The sequence below is a fragment of the Maniola hyperantus genome, chromosome 16 (assembly GCF_902806685.2).
Source record: "Maniola hyperantus chromosome 16, iAphHyp1.2, whole genome shotgun sequence".
Classification (NCBI taxonomy): Eukaryota; Metazoa; Arthropoda; class Insecta; order Lepidoptera; family Nymphalidae; genus Maniola; species Maniola hyperantus.
Window position 1 is genome coordinate 2,793,755 of NC_048551.1, and position 16,473 is coordinate 2,810,227.

The window sequence follows — 16,473 nt, forward strand, 5'->3', positions numbered from 1 at the left end:
GTGAGTGGCGGACCTTACTTAGAAGATAAAATGAGACAAACTTATGTCAGACACATAGTCTGTCTCTTTTTAACTGCGTCTAAAGTCTAAGTAAAGTCAAAATACGCTCCATAGATCTCAGCCTGAGAGGAGATCCGTGCTCAGTAATGAGTCTGCAGTCCAGTCTATATTACTTTACTCTATGCTGCAGTCGCGCTAAAGCGTGTGTCCGAGCCCTTACATCGCAGGTTAGCTCGAAATATATTATGTAGGTAATATATTTCGAGAACTTTCCTTATGTAGGTAATATATTTAGAGAACTTTGTTATTCTCGGATGGAATTAGAGAAATTATTAAAATTTTCGGAATATAGGTAGGTAAATATTTAAATATTTCAGAATTTTCCAAGTACAATACATTTCCATCTTTTTATTTAAATACTAGGCGACTAGACGATGCGCGTGACTTCGCCCGCGTGGGATAATGTTTTTAAAAACTCCGTAAGGACTCTGATTTTCTGGGATAAAAAATAGCCTATGCCCGTCTCTGGGAAGCAAACTATCTTTGTAATGTACACAAACAAACAACAGATAAATTTTCGCATATTAGTATGGTTTAGTATCCAATGGATATCTAGGTCACAGAGTAGCATAGGTATAGTACCTACGCGACAGGTACCTAGAGATGGAGATCGGGGTGGGGACGCCCCGCACACCCGCACAGCCCCTGTGCTAACCCGGTGCGGGATAGCGCGGGTGAAGAGCGGGTGTGCGGAGCATCCCTCCTCCTCACACCCCTATTGCCATCTCGACCTGTCGCGTACTATACCTATAAGTACCTACTTAAAGAGCTTCGTAAATGAAAATTCCATAAACTTCAAAAGACACAATTTATTCATTAAAAAGCCTTATTATGTCTAAACCGTAAACATAGAAACCATTTCACAGACTTATACAAAAACTAATTCGTTTTTATTTAAATAGCAGTTTACCATTTTGACGACTTTAAACGTTTTATTAGAATCCATTTACAATCAGATTACGAAGTTTTGCACGGAGAGCCCGTAGAAGATTTTGGGCAGGCGCTTAATAAATAAATGTTGAAAGTTGCTATGGGGTTTCCAAGTCAGTCTTTTATTCAAATTGTGTAGGTACTGCACAGTTTTTCATTGTCAATAATTGTTAAATTGTTAGAAGAATTGACGTAATAATGATAGTTGATTATATTGTGTAAACTTAAAGCTACAAGGGTTCCAAACGCATCCGCGTTTTCTTATTTATAGGTACCATGTTAACCTGCTTTACTAGTCCATGATGGATTCATAATTTTCAACTTATTATATAATATTATATTTCGTGTAGCCTTCACCTTAAATAGGGTGGTACCTTATCTGCGTAAATCATAAATCTCAAATTATACGTCTGTTATTTCAAATAATAATATGGCGATGGTCTTTTCATTTAAAACACTAAACAATTACAGCTTTTATTATGTAGGTAGGTATGCTAAGTTTCGTTCAAATCCGTTAGTAAATTCAGCATGAATATTTATTGTTTTGGGTTCTATATCAAAAATAATGCTCCTCTAATTCATATCAAAATATATTTAAAGTACAGAAATTGATTAAAGTTTTATTATAATTTGTAAAAAAATTAAAATTTTCAAAACGAGCGATACCACTACAATCGAGTTAGTAAATCTCGTTTAGATATCATACTACTTACCAGGCAACGCCCAAGAACCCTTTAGCTTTTATCAAGCACTTTGTCAAAAATTTCCGCGGGCTCTTGTTATTCAAATTTGAATAATCTTGTTATTCAAATTTGAATAACAATTTGAACGTCTTCTTACGCCGCAAAAGTAATTTTTTGGAAAGCTGCTCATAGGCTAGGCTACTATCGCTTGAGTATAGATTTATATAATAAGTTAGTAAAAATAACAATATTTTTTTTGTTTATTAACGCAACAGAGCCAGGTTTTGTTAGTAGGTTAAACTTAATAAACATACATTTTTAATGTCTGTAGCGCATCTTGTAAATATACGAGTATATTCATCTAATAAGTAACTCAAGTGATAGTATAGTAGCCATTAGCCAATCCTGCGATACGATTAAAGGGCATATTAAATAAAAAAAATACTATATACTAATTATGTTACATATATCCTATTCATCTACAATGAATACCACCCACCGGTGAATCACCATTCTCATGATACTTTCGAGACGTAAACACCGCTGCTGGTGGACTGTGTTGTGGCAACTATTATATTATTCTGTGGTTGTGGTAAGAGAAGAGACAACGTGATTAATATGGACAGACACACCATGTTCAAATCATTACTTTACCAAAAAAATTGCATAAATAAAATTATTATTTATTGGAACATTTTGTTCTATTTATAGGACGACATTGTTGTTTCCGTATTATAATATTTTATATTATTTACAAAAATTAGTCTAACTACAAATTTAAAGCTAGAAATACCTTAACAGCCCAAACATACAAAATAATGTAGGTACTAACAGTTTTGGTGTTAATATTTTTATATACCTATTTTAAACTTGTAAAAATACATTTTTATCTTACCTAATAATGTTTAGACAATTTTAGATAGTTAATTAATATATATACCTTAATTATTATATATATTATAATTTATATAATATATTATTATTATATATGTTATTATTACTAGATAGTTCACGATAAATAAAAAGATGCTCGCGACTTCGTCTGTAAGGAATTAAAAGGTTTTTAAAAATCCATTATGATTTTCCAGAATAAAAATATGTAAGTAGCTCAATATGCCCATCTCAGGAACCAAATTCCGTCAAAATCGGTTTAGCGGAAGGGCCGCGAAAAGACAGACAAATAACTTTTTGTATGTATAATATTAGTGTACTTAGATAATAATTTATTATCAACTATTGCAGTGAAATAGGTAGGTAACCAAAATCAACAAACTCTTAAAATTGTAGTGTAACTCAATCGCAGCGTCTGGCGTTTTAGCTTATTCTATGTTTTAGCGGCTATGAACTGAAAGTGTCCAAATAATTTTCAAATTCCTACTAAGTATTTTATTGCGAAACTTTTGTAAGCAACCGACACCGCTAATTTAGTGGTATTAGGTATAGTACTAACTAAAGGCATTCAAAGTCGCTCAGCGAGATATGGATAAGACTATGTTAGGCGTTTCCCTGAACGATAAGATCCGGAACGAGGAAATCCGTAGGAGAACCAAAGGCAATGACATAGTACATAGCCCAAACTATCAGCAAGCTGAAGTTCCAGTGAGCAGGCAATTGTCGTTACAGTCGAAAAGTCTAAGGCTGAAATCTATAGAGCGCACTCTGACTTTGCTTAGACTTAAGACAGAGTTAAAACGAGACATAAATGTATTTTGTATATCTCTCACATAAATCTGTATCGTTTAAGTCAATCTTAAGTCTGAGCAAAGTCAGAGTGCGCTTCATAGATCTCAGCCTTATCCTTAACAGGATTGACGATAATATAAAGAGAGTGGCAGGAAGCGGCCGGATATTGTGATCATAGTGCGAAACCACATGGTGAAACCCATATAGATGTTATGGACACTGTTACGCAGTTATTTTGTTGAACACTTTGCGTAGTGAACCATTAGGTAAATAGGTACACATACCTACTTACACTAACCACTTTTTCTAGCTTTTGAAAGTGATCTAATCGCTAATTTTAAATGCTATAAGTATTGTGCGTGCTTTCTCCCTTAATCTCTGAAAAAGCTTGGACCTTATCTATAGCTATAATTTATTAATTTCACTTTGAAATTAGGTATCATTAATGTTAATTAGTAACAGTACTTAACAGTGTATTTCAGGCTCTCTAATCTACCTCGGGGAGCACGTTAAGCCGTCGATTCAGTATTATCAGTAGGTGGCTTACCTAATTAATGGCAATCGTTAACGCCTGCTGGAAAATTATCCTAATCTATGGGCCCTAAATTCGCACTAAAGGCTTTCTGATGGCAATCTGTTTAAGCATAATCTAGTAGTCTGACTAAATGTGCGTTTGATATGCTCTGAAGGAAATCTTGGTAATAAATGTGCAAGAAACGTTTTGTGTCCTCATTTCTTATCCTACTCACCGCTCTTCACTCGCGTGCGAATCACGAGGCGAAAACTTTGTGTAGGTACGGTGCTAAACAATAGTGTTTTTTCGCGCCGTTCACGGGTTCTCGCATCGCGATTCGCACTTTATACCTACGTATGACTAGGATTTGGAATACCTTTCCAAAATCTGTGTTTCCTAATAATTATAATCCGGGTATCTTTAAAACAAGGGTGTAGGCATCTTTTAACTATGCGATCGAGTTCACTTTTCATCAGGTGTAATCGTGGTTAAACGCTGATTTGCCATCCAATGAAAGTATACGGAAAAGCTGCTATACTGGGTGGACTCTTTCAATTGGTCTAAATACGTCGGTCCCAGACCTTCACCTAAATTGGGTGTCTAAGATAAGATGCCTTTTATACCATCGGTGATACTTAGATATACAGTACCATACTTTCATGATTAAGCATCACGGGTGGGCTGTATGGTGGTGGTACTGGAGAAACGACAACGCAAAATGGATTGGTTCTCAACGTAAGTATTTATGCAAAAAAATATTCAGAAGATAAAAACTAAATAAATGAACAATTCAATTTAGGTACCTACCTATTGGATATTAATTAGGTTGGATCCAAAAATCGACTTAGATATAATTGAGATTTAAGTAATTCGTGGTTTAAAGACATGACAGTACCCGTAGTTTTTATACAAAATTGACTACTTAGTAAAGATTTTGTTTACATAACTAATTCATTAACGCTTACCTATATTTAAATCCCTTCTAGTAAAACATAAATTATTATTATTTAAATGTAATTGATCATACTTAATTAAGTAAGTATTAATATTTAAGTAAGTCTATGAATTCGTTTTGTCGTCCCAGAAAATAGTTTACATATATTATAATATTTTATATACTTTTCTTGGCACTGACATCATTATCACAGATCCTTGACGATAGCGTTCTTTCTTATTCTACGATACGATTCCTCAAAAATACAGCACCATATTAATGCTAAAAGCTCACTATGCAAGTCTAATTGACAAAATACCAATCATGGTACACCTAAATGACCTAAATAAATTATTAAGAATTTCGAAGTGATAGATGAAATTACTAGTTGTTTATAGAACAATAATAATAAGTCTGATTTTCGTCGTTGACATGGTCGCATATTTATAATACAAGCATAATAAAAATAAAGCCAGAAAGAAATCTAAGGGCAATTCAACCGCGCATTCGCGCGCGGTCTTATTTTATTTTTAATTTTAGTTTCATTCGCATTTAGAGTAATTTAAAATAACAAAATCGTGATCTAAAAAGCATGTGAGTGTGCATTTAAAGAGCCTCGTCAGCAGTACGAAACTGCCAGCAATTTCTATTATTGTCGTATTAGAAATTGCTGGCGTGCGTACAAAAAAAACACAATTGTCATTTTTTTTGAATAATTAAGCAATTTCAAACGCAGTGTGCAGCAAAAGAAGTGTGAGAAAAATTTGTTTATCTAGAAAACGGTCTTCTCCTACATAGTGAGCAAAGACTTTTGTTACTTCTAAACTTTTAAATTTTTTTTTGGTTCGTTTTTATGATTACACAGTTAAATATTTGCTAACTACAAGATACCATCATCATCATTGACACGTCTATCGTTCCGACACAAATAACTTTTGACACTGTCGTGCCTTTGCTTAGACTCAGATTCGAAAAGTTTGCACATGACACTATCCCTGGAAAAAATCTTCGACGGACTAAAAGTTTCGAGTTTCGTTTCAATTGAAAATTTCCTTTTCCTGCCTTCATTTAAAACACCACCAAGATCTAGAGAGTAACTTTGTCTTATAGGCCTTTTAGTACTTTTAACTTCAATTAAATCAATGAGGGCTTTATCCCTTTGAATAGAATCTCTATGTTCTAAATTGCTACTATATAGGTCTAACGTTTCTTTTTCATCACTATTTTGTTCTCTGCTAAAGAGTAAACGTTCTGAATCTAACATTGTTACTATGGGGGACGGGTCTCTAATAGTTTTACACGATTCTCCGAAAACCAGATCTAGTTTCTTATTACTTGTACAGCTTTCCTCATCGTACATCGTGTCGCCTGATCTTTCAGCGTCTGAAACTGTTTTGTTTTCTTGTATCGTGCTTAAGTCATAAGCTTTACCTGGATGTCTTCCGACCTCGTTAAGTGTCATTGATATCGATTGGTTGTCTGAATCATCTGTTACTGTAATTCTATCCTTTCTTCTTGGTGTGGACATTATTGTATCGGAGCTGTATCGGACTGCGAATTCGTTGTAAGACGATTGTTTGTGAGCTGGTGATAGCATCGTGTTGTTGTAGCATTTGTCTGTCTGTGAGCCTCCTCTCTTTGAGTGTATTCCGAATATTCGCTTAATGGATTGTCTGAACTGAAAATAAGAAGAAATCAAATTTTATTAACTCTTTATAAGCTTTCTTCGAAGTAGTGGTGTTGTGTAGGTCAACACAACACCCGCCTGCTTGATTTAAGTCCTATTTAAGTAGTAGGTACTTCTTTAATTTTTACACTTCTTTGTTACAATTTTATTTTATTATCGTCTTCGAAAACAAACATTTGAGTAGGATTCTGATCAGATTTCACTGAAGCTAGACAAAAGTAAGAGAGGTAATATTTTTATTACAAGTTTGAACAAACTAATCTTTGGAGTTCTGTTAAAGTAAGGAACAAACTCAATTGTGAGTCGAACAACTTTTTACAAACTTTAATACTTTACGGTTTGAAACGGATATTACGTTCATAGTTCAAATTAGCTGACTTCAAGATGCGTGGACGATAAAAGTTCGTGTTCACTTCACACTAGTAAATTGTTCAGAATGTAGGTAGTACGAACACGTAACGTACAAATGCAGAAGTTTTAGATACTATTGAAATATACGTAGAAAAACATTGAAAATCAAAATGCGGCTGTTCAACATCTGTCTGGGGCGGACGCTCGATTACTTCGGTCACATTGCTAGGGAAAGCACGAGTAGCATAGAGAAACTGCTGATCACTGGCAAGATCGGAGGAAAGAGAACCCGCGGACGAAGCCCGAGACGTGGTCCGACCAGATTCGAGAAGCGGTCTTCTGCAATGCCTTCCGTACAGCGTCCAACAGGGAAAAACCGGCCAAGTGCGAGTCTGGCTCGCGCAATGAGGGTTCCGTACTGCAGTCATATTTTTTCGACATTTTGCACGATAATTCAAAAACTATGATGCATAAAAATAAATAAAAATCTGTTTTAGAATGCACAGGTGAAGACCTTTCATATTATGATACCCCACTTGATATAGTTATCTTACTAAGAAAATTGAAAATACTAATTATTAGTTTATGACCACAATTTTTTTTGTGTGATGACTGATGTAACCACAAATTCACGGTTTTCAGATTTTTCCCTTAATACCAGCTATAATACCCATCTACCTACCAAATTTCATGATTCTAGGTCAACGGGAAGTACCCTGTAGGTTTCTTGACAGACAGACGGACAGACAGACAGACAACAAAGTGATCCTATAAGGGTTCCGTTTTTCCTTTTGAGGTACGGAACCCTAAAAATGGGCCAACATCGTGAAGAAGATGATATCTCGACGGAGCCACGATCCTCAAAAAGACGCGAGAAGAAGAAATATAGGTAGTAACACCAACCTTGCACATAGCTATGCACTTTTTGTGTTGTGTGTGTATTTGTGTGTGGCCGTGTGAGTGTGTAGGATTAACATTATGACATAATGCTCACCTGTGTGTTCATGCCGACATATATCAGCGGGTTGTAGCAAATAGAGCTTTTTGCTACGAGAGCCGGTATAACGCCCGCACCCGGGGATGTCTGAAACAATAGCTTCGTTTCATACGTTGAATGATATAAATTGGATAAAGCTACGGCCATACTGCCAGACATCTTCTTCAACTTAGGTCTGTCCCACCCAGATTTACATTACATTACATACATATACCATACAAGTAGGGACATTTTTCGTTTCTCGAAAAACAGGTAAGTAACGTCTGGTGACACTGGGATCTTAGACCAATAGGTACAGGGTGCGACATGATACGATCACCACGTGGGTTTTCTCACGGGAAATGTATAAAACTAGTATTGAAATATTGTCGTCCCCTATGTCTGTCTTGAGTATGTCTTGTCAATGACACCACTGGACGACAATATTGGAGTGTCGTTTTTGTATTGAACCTCCAACAGAATCATACAAAAAAATTACAATATTCAAATCCTAGGTGCTAAGTTATTATACAATTCAAAATAGGCGCCTACAGCCTGCAAAAGACAGATAAGTCGTGCGTAAGAACTTTAAACTATTAACAGCTTAATATGAAAGAAACAGAAAGGTAAGAGAAAGAAAGAAAAAAAGATTCCAAAAACACTAGGGCTCTGCAGCATCATGCAGTATAGGCAGTTGCCCTTTCAGCTCAAAGGACATCATTTTATAGTTCTTAGTACTGTCGAGCTCGTAGTTTTAAGTTTATCTAGTTTTAATTTTTTAATTTTTAACATTTGGTTTATATGTTTTTTTTTGTTTTCTTGTTTTGTGAGCTGAATAAACTTTTATTTATTTATTTAAAGAGATTCGAAAAGATTTGGAAGAAAGAAGTGTAAGACAACATAAATTCAACCATAAATAAATTAATGCTTGACATCTCCCATTTGAGAGTCAAGTGATAGTGTTTACTTAGTAATAGGGTCCAGTTGGCATGCTTATAGGTACATAGGAACCCCAACAGGTACATACGATTCTCTCATTCGCGAACTGTTCCATGAGGGCAAAGAAAGAGTAGGGTGTCCAGGCGACCGTGAAGGCGACGATCATGATGAACACCATGGACGTAGCCTTCGCCTCCGCGCGGCTCACCCGCCCCAGCCGCTTCGAGTTCTGTAGGGAAGTACAACATACATATATACACATATTATTATTTATGGCACTTATTTATAGGTAAACGCGAGCGAGAGCGGTGATAGCCTAGTGGTTAAGACGTCCGCCTTTCATTTCGGGAGGTCGGGGGTTCGATCCCGGGCACGCACCACTAATTTTTCGGAGTAATGTGCGTTATTAAAAACAATTAAATATCACTTGGAAAATATCAGGAAGGATACCTGCATGCCTAAGAGCTCTCCATGTTTTCAAAGATGTGTGAAGTCTGCCAATCCGCATTGGGCCAGCGTGGCAGACTATGGCCTAAGCCCTTCTCACTCTGAGAGGAAACCCGGCTCAGTAGTGGGCCCGGTAATGGGTTCAGCAGATTTTCAGCGACACATTATAAAGTGTCACTGAAAATCTTACATTCAATCATTAATGGACGAGGAAACGACGCTTATCACATTTTATCATCCATGAATAATAAAAAGAAAACATTCAAATGAAAAACATTCAGTACAAATTGAATTAATTCCGGTCGTGCGCCGTTTGAAGACGAATATCTTTTAAATGTTCAGATGTCAGAACAAATTATTGTCAAATCACAAAAATGCGATTGATTAATTAATCAGGGAGAGAACACCCGCACAGCCCCCGCGCTAAGCTGGTGCGGGCGAGCACGGGTGACGTGCGGGTGTGCGTGGCGTCCCGCCCACCACATACCCCGATTGCCATCTCGACCTGTCGCGTACTAAGTATACTCAGGTTACAGTCTACACTCTACAAACTATAGCATGATCATTGCTTCGTCGACACATTCGAATTTTCTTGTACTTCGCGCATATACCTACGTAGGTACAGTACACCGGCCGAAAGTAATGTACATCGACCTTTAGAATGACATTTCGGCTTTCACTTGTCACTCATACCTATATGACGTTTTGTCGGTCTCAATGACAGGGACAACGCTATACAAATCCTGCTATCTCCTTCTACTGTAGGTAGGTACCTAATTGGAAACCTATCATCACCATTGATGACGGACCCACCCCACCCTATTATTAACAGACTTCCAAAAAGGAGGTGGTTCTCAATTCGGTCCTTTTTTTCTGTTATCAGATCATAACCATGTCAGTTTTAAGTTAAAGTGTATTTAAGTATAGGGAAGTATAATAGTATTCCAAATAAAACATCTGATTGACGCTAGGAGTCAACGATTGTAAAGGTTCACGATATCAGTACCTACCCAATACCCATATTATAAATGTAATAATAATAATAATTATTCTTCTTAATACACACGTATGTTATAGCTTTAGTGCGAGACCCTGCCTCCTGAGGTTTTGCTTAGATCATCATATTATAGGAGGCATTTAACAAGCCAACTCGTAAAATGAATAAAATACAAGTGTTTGTCGACACAATTTGTGCCGATTTCGCAATTTTTATTTACCAAACCCTTTCGACGATAGACGCACCCGAATGGAAGAAAACCAATAAAACTTATACAAACAAAATATATACAATATATTCGACCAGTGAAATGTTGTGGAATTTTTAAGATCCACCCTGGTACAGGTAGTGAGCGCTGTGGTTTTATAATTGGGAGGTCCCGGGTTCGATTTCTGGCGTGGGTTATTTGGAAATTTACATTTTCTGAATTCATGGCCCAGTCTGGAGGGCCGTGGCAAATTACCACCCTACCAGCAAAAATGTAATTTAGCGTACGGGGTGATTACGTATCTCGCGACAGGCGTAAATCTCGCAATCATTGCTGTCAAACGTTACACGTGACAGCGGCTAGATAGCTAGAGACACCAATGGCCACAAAGCAAAATAAGAAGAGAGAGTCAGCAAGTGAACTGTCGGATTGCTACTGCTGTCGCGTTGCTGTCGCTACTGCAACTTTTTACGTAATCACCCCGCCCGGTTCGATATCGCATAGAAATCGATTAGGTGTACATGGGTTTAATAAAGTAGGGTATTTGACAGCATGTAAAATATAGGGTCTATTGATGGCATCCGTATAGAATGTGAATTTTGGAAACCCTGACATAATAGATCATCTGTAAAAGCCTCTTACAAAATACATACTTAAATACACTTTAGTCAGTTAAAATACGAGAAATTTAATCGACAAAGAAAATGTTTTTTTTTTGTCTACTTTAGTCACGTGATCGTAAATGGCTGTGATTGGCCGAGTGGTTGGTGAGGTTCGTAAACAGTTGCGTGTATAGTATCATCAATGTATACTATCTCTATGCATCAACCAAAGTTTACGAGCAGGTGACGTCACGATGACATATATTGTCGTTTTGTTTTGTTTTGTGTTCTATTTGTCGTCAAGAAAAACGAAAAAAAAAATTATCATAATTTCCCGTAAAAACGCTTTCCTGACAATATGGCGCGCGCCTCCTCGATATAAACAAATGTTTGCATGAACAAATTAACTCTTACATTTTTTATGCTGTTTTCAAGTACCTTTTTCTAAGCTATGAATTCTTAATCATGTCTGTGAGGATAGCGGGATACTGTATATTTGATGCAATTTCACATTACCTCAGTCAGTAGGTACGTCTTAAAGAGGCTCCACACGTTGCTTTACTAGAGTAGTGTGGCTAATTTTATTGTATTTGTAAGCTGAACTAAATTGACAGGTTTAAATCTAGTGATATCCTTTTCCGTTGGGAGCATTATGACTTGATAGCAATACATTTAGACGACGAGGTTTCAAACGACTCTGGTACTGATTCTGAGCACAACTAAATTTTAGAGCATTCGCATCTTCTTCTTACTAATATAATATGAAAAGGACAGACATAGTTTGACATAAGTTTAATTTAGAGCCGTCAAACCTCGTGACTTTAGCTGCCAGTCGCGAGCGTATCGTTTAAATTTGTAGCGTGCACTAAAATTTAGAGTCATTAAATGTAAAATTCATGTTCCGTCCCTTTTTAGCAATATTAAGAAGAAAGAGATGCAGATACTCTAAATAGTTTAGAGCAAGACAACAGAATCGGCGCCAATGTGTCATATTCAATCTTTATGCAATGTAATAAGTTTGTGTATGATATTATATGCATTACTGGATGTACCTACCTAATATATAATTATTTTAAGCTTTGTTTGGTGTAGGCACGTAGGTAAGTTTGGAATTAAGAAAAGCCTTTTTTATGACACATGTCGTCTGGATCATCCTCTAAAGAATCTTGACTATGAATTCCGGTGTTAGTCTAATTTAGGGATTGTGTAATGTGTACACTTTTGTCACACAAGTCAGAGTCATCTTCAATAATGTAAAAAAGTCCTTAATGACTTGTGACTTATTATGAACACTCCGCTCAAACCATTGGAACTAGAAAGCTGAAATTTTGCGCAGAGGTTCCCTTTATAATGTAGGTACAGTTCACTTCAGTACCCTTATTATAAATGCGAAAGTGTATTTGTTTGTTGGTTTGTTGGTTTGTCCTTCAATCACGTCGCAACGGTGCAACGGATTAACGTGATTTTTTGCATGGGTATAGATAAAGACCTGAAGAGTTACTTTTTATCCCGAAAAATCAAAGAGTTCCCACGGGATTTTTATAAAAGCTAATCCCACGCGGACGAAGTCGCGGGCATAAGCTAGTAACGTATAATGTTAATGTACTCACAGGTTCAATGTCAGAGTTCTTTATCTTGTCTCTGTATCAGTCGCGACGCTTTGGAGCGCTCAGCGCTCAAGATGTGATTCAGCTGTTGAGGCATCGATCGTGATGCGGTTGCGGTGCTGTACACAGCAGGGGTGTTGCGGATGCCAATACTTTGACGCGGATGCGGATGCGGATTATTAGAAGTTCACATCCGCGGATGCGGATACGTGTCTGAATTAATGCGAATGTTTCGCATTTGTGGATGCGGATGAGAATATCCGTAACACCCCTGTTGGGTACCATTGTACACTTTTTAATTAGTCAATTAGCGAACGAAGTTATCAAATAGCAAACACGCGTGAGGCACCCGCCACTCTGGCGCCGCCCATTTTCTTTGCAGGTCGTTACTTGTTGCATATATGAATCCGCATCCGTAAAAGCTCCGCATTTATTGATGCGGATGTCTGAATTAATGCGAATGTTCCGCATTTGTGGATGCGGGTGCCCGTTACACCCCTGGTACACAGTAATGTGCCTATAGCTTAATACAGTGATTGGTTATAGTATTGGAGGCACACTTGTCGACATAAAAAGATAAAGGTCAGAACTAAAATGACAACATTTTTGAGGATAGGAGAAGTTGCAATTAATTTTGAATCGCAGATCTTGAAGAGAGAACCATCAAATAATTTTTTTTTGGGTTATCTCTTCGCAAATGTGAAGCGAGCTTAAGAAGCTTATGAAATATTCAAAAGTGTAATCAAGAAAGCGTACCTATCGTTAGGTACCTAATTAACTCAATTACATACTCCGAAAGATTAAGGAGAAACTTTTAGTAATATGTGTATCTTTGCCGTAAATACAAGAGTACAAAATACGAGTACGAGTACGAATACGAGTACGAGAATACAATAAATGGGCTCAAGCATCTTGTGCAAACGTTCCAAAAAGACGAAGTCTTTTATTTGCGGACTCTGCACTTTTTAGTTTACTATTTTTTGTATGCCATTTCGTCCACTCTTTGTACCTATGTCATATTACCCGCCTATGACGGACAAAATGGTTTTTGTTCATGTTTTTTAAAAAGTTTAATATTTTTGTTGTATTTATATTAAGCTGATTGATCTCTTTAATTTTAATAGATAATGAACCAAGGAATAAAAAGTCTAATTATGAATGTTAAAATAATTAATTAATAATGACTGATTTGGCGGAAGGTATGTCATTTTGTACGCCTTTCCCCTAAGTCAAAATAATTTTAGAGGGTAATCGTGGACGGAACCAACAAATCGATTACATTTCTTGGAATGATGTTCTGGGAAAACAATCTAAATAATCTGAAATTCTTAGGAATAGGGTATATTGGGTAATCTTTTCTTAATCTGCTTCAAGTGCCAGTTCACCAAGAAACTGTGGCAATCGGTGAACTACGATGTATCTTACCCTCTTCAGTCTTCATTGTCCTTATGATGAATGTGATTATGTAAAGCGGCAACATAATCGCGAATATAAACAGGATGTATGCGAGCGTGTTCACTAACTGCTCATGCTAGTTCACCAAGGGACTGTGTATAGTTTGCCCGGTGAACTAAATGTAATTTACCCTCTTCATAGTCCTGATGATGTTCACGTAGCTATAGGCGATAATGTAGCGCGGTAATAGCTTCCCATCCACAAACAGGAGTAAGATTATCTGAACGTATGCACTGACTGTTCGTGCCAGTTCACTGAGTTGCTGTATGCTGTTGCTCGGTGAACTAAAATGTAACTTACCCTCTTCATAGTTCTGATGATGTTTAGGTAGCTGAAGGTGATGACAGAGAGCGGTACTATCTGCCCCATCGCGAACAGGAACAGGATGTATGTGAGCGTGTTCACCGACTGCTCGTGCCAGTTCACCGAGCAACTGTAACAGATAGAATGAAATTTCAAAAATCTTGTACCTCTCGTCTAGCAGTCTAGCGTCTTAAGTCTACCTCTCGGCAGACTTCACACGTCTTTGAGAACATTATGGAGAACTCTCAGGCACGCAGGTTTCCTCACGATTTTTTCCTTTACCGTTAAAGCAAGTGATATTTAATGATAGTAGGTACGTGAAACGCACATAACTCCGAAAAGTTACAGGTGCGTGTCCGGGATCGCACCCCCGACCTCCGATTAGGAGGCGGACGTCCTAACCACTAGGCTATCACGCACGGTGTGGATTGGCAGGCTTCACGCGTCATTGAGAAAATTGTGGGGAACTCTCAGGCATGCAGGTTTTCTCACGATGTTTTTCTTCACCATTAAAGCTCAGTAGTGAGCCTGCGATTGGTTGATGATGATGATGATGATTTTACTTTCAACGCGGTATCTAGTGTCAAAAGGAAACAGGAACAAAAACAATGTACTCATCAAATAAAATAATCTCCAGGAAATGTATCGGAAATGTATCAATGTCAAATGAAACCATTATTTCCCACCCACTACCCTCTACCCTCTACCCTCTACTGACACTCGATCCATAAACTGTGATAGACGACAAACAAGCTGTCGACTGCTGTCGGCGATATGCTTTGAGATCCCTTATTGTAGTACAAGAGATAGCAAAATAAATAAATATAATAATAATAATCCATACTAATATTATAAATACGAAAGTGTGTCTGTCTGTCTGTCCGTCTGTCTGTCTGCTAGGATTTCACAGCCCATCTGCATAACCGATTTTGACGAAATTTGGTACAGATATAGATTGCATCCCGGGGAAGGACACAGGCTACTTTTATCCCGGAAAATCAAAGAGTTCCTACAGGAATTTTAAAAATTGAAACTCACGCGGACGAAGTCGCGGGTTCTAAATAATTTAAAAATACATATCAAAAATGGCAGAACCGGTAGGATTCGAATTCGAAGTCTCAATCACAGGAAAACTATCATAAAAATTAAAACACTAAGTAGGTATATATAAAAGTGAAACACTTCATAAAAATTACATACTAATAGCAAAATTCTCAAAAATAAGACGCGAAACTAATTTGTTATTTGCTACAAAGGATAGGAAATAATTTTAAATGCTTTATAACTTGCGTTATTTAGGTTTTTTTTTCTTGTGGAAAATCTTTGCTTTTCCGGGATGAAACGTAACCTATGTCCGTCACCGGGATGTAAGCTATTGCATATAGGTACAGTATACAGGAATTTTGTCAAGTTCGATTCTGCGGTTGAGCCGTGAAAGTAAGAGATATACAGACACACTTTCGCATTTATTCTATAACTAGCTTATGCTCACGACTTTGTCCGCGTTGACTACACAAATTTCAAACCCCTATTGCACCCTCTCAGGGGTTGAATTTTTAAAAATTCTTTCTTAGCGGACACCTACGTCATAATAGCTATCTGCATCCAAATTTCAGCCCGATCCGTCCAGCAGTTAGAGTTGTGAGTTGATAGATCAGTCGGTCAGTCGGTCAGTCAGTCAGTCAGTCAGTCAATCAGTCAGTCACCTTATCCTTTTATATATTTAGATAACAGTATGGACAGTTTTTGTCAAACACCTTTTTAAACTTTCCCATGGTCTCTCGTGACATACTATAATCCGTAACATAGGTTACACAATTTCACTTTGATCTTCTTGGATTTGTAATATCGAACAACGAGGGGCTCTCAAATGAAGCTGTAGGATATAAATAGCAAGCTTATGGACTAAAAATAAGTTTTTCATGTTATTTTGTGAAGCCTACCGCCGTAGTTACGTATACTCCGCGACAGGTCGAGATGGCAATCGGGGCGGCAGCGTCCCGCACACCCGCACAGCCCCCGCATTAACCCGGTTCGTGCGAGTGCGGAGGACGTAAACTTTTAAACTTTAAGGGTATCTGGCCATTGGGTATCATG

The 16,473-nt window shown here is 37.3% G+C and overlaps 1 protein-coding gene across 1 annotated transcript in view; it reads right to left on the reverse strand.

Annotated features, from left to right (window-relative positions):
- Window positions 1-5,293: 5,293 nt before the first annotated feature.
- Window positions 5,294-16,473, reverse strand: part of LOC117989684 (parapinopsin-like) — a 69,044-nt gene continuing 57,864 nt past the window's right edge. The window contains exons 6-9 of the mRNA XM_034977078.2: window positions 14,374-14,506; window positions 8,846-8,986; window positions 7,837-7,926; window positions 5,294-6,482 (exon numbers count right to left, since the gene is read on the reverse strand). Coding sequence (XP_034832969.1) covers window positions 5,685-6,482; window positions 7,837-7,926; window positions 8,846-8,986; window positions 14,374-14,506 — 1,162 coding nt within the window. The 3' untranslated portion in view covers window positions 5,294-5,684. The remainder of the gene's footprint in view (window positions 6,483-7,836; window positions 7,927-8,845; window positions 8,987-14,373; window positions 14,507-16,473) is intronic.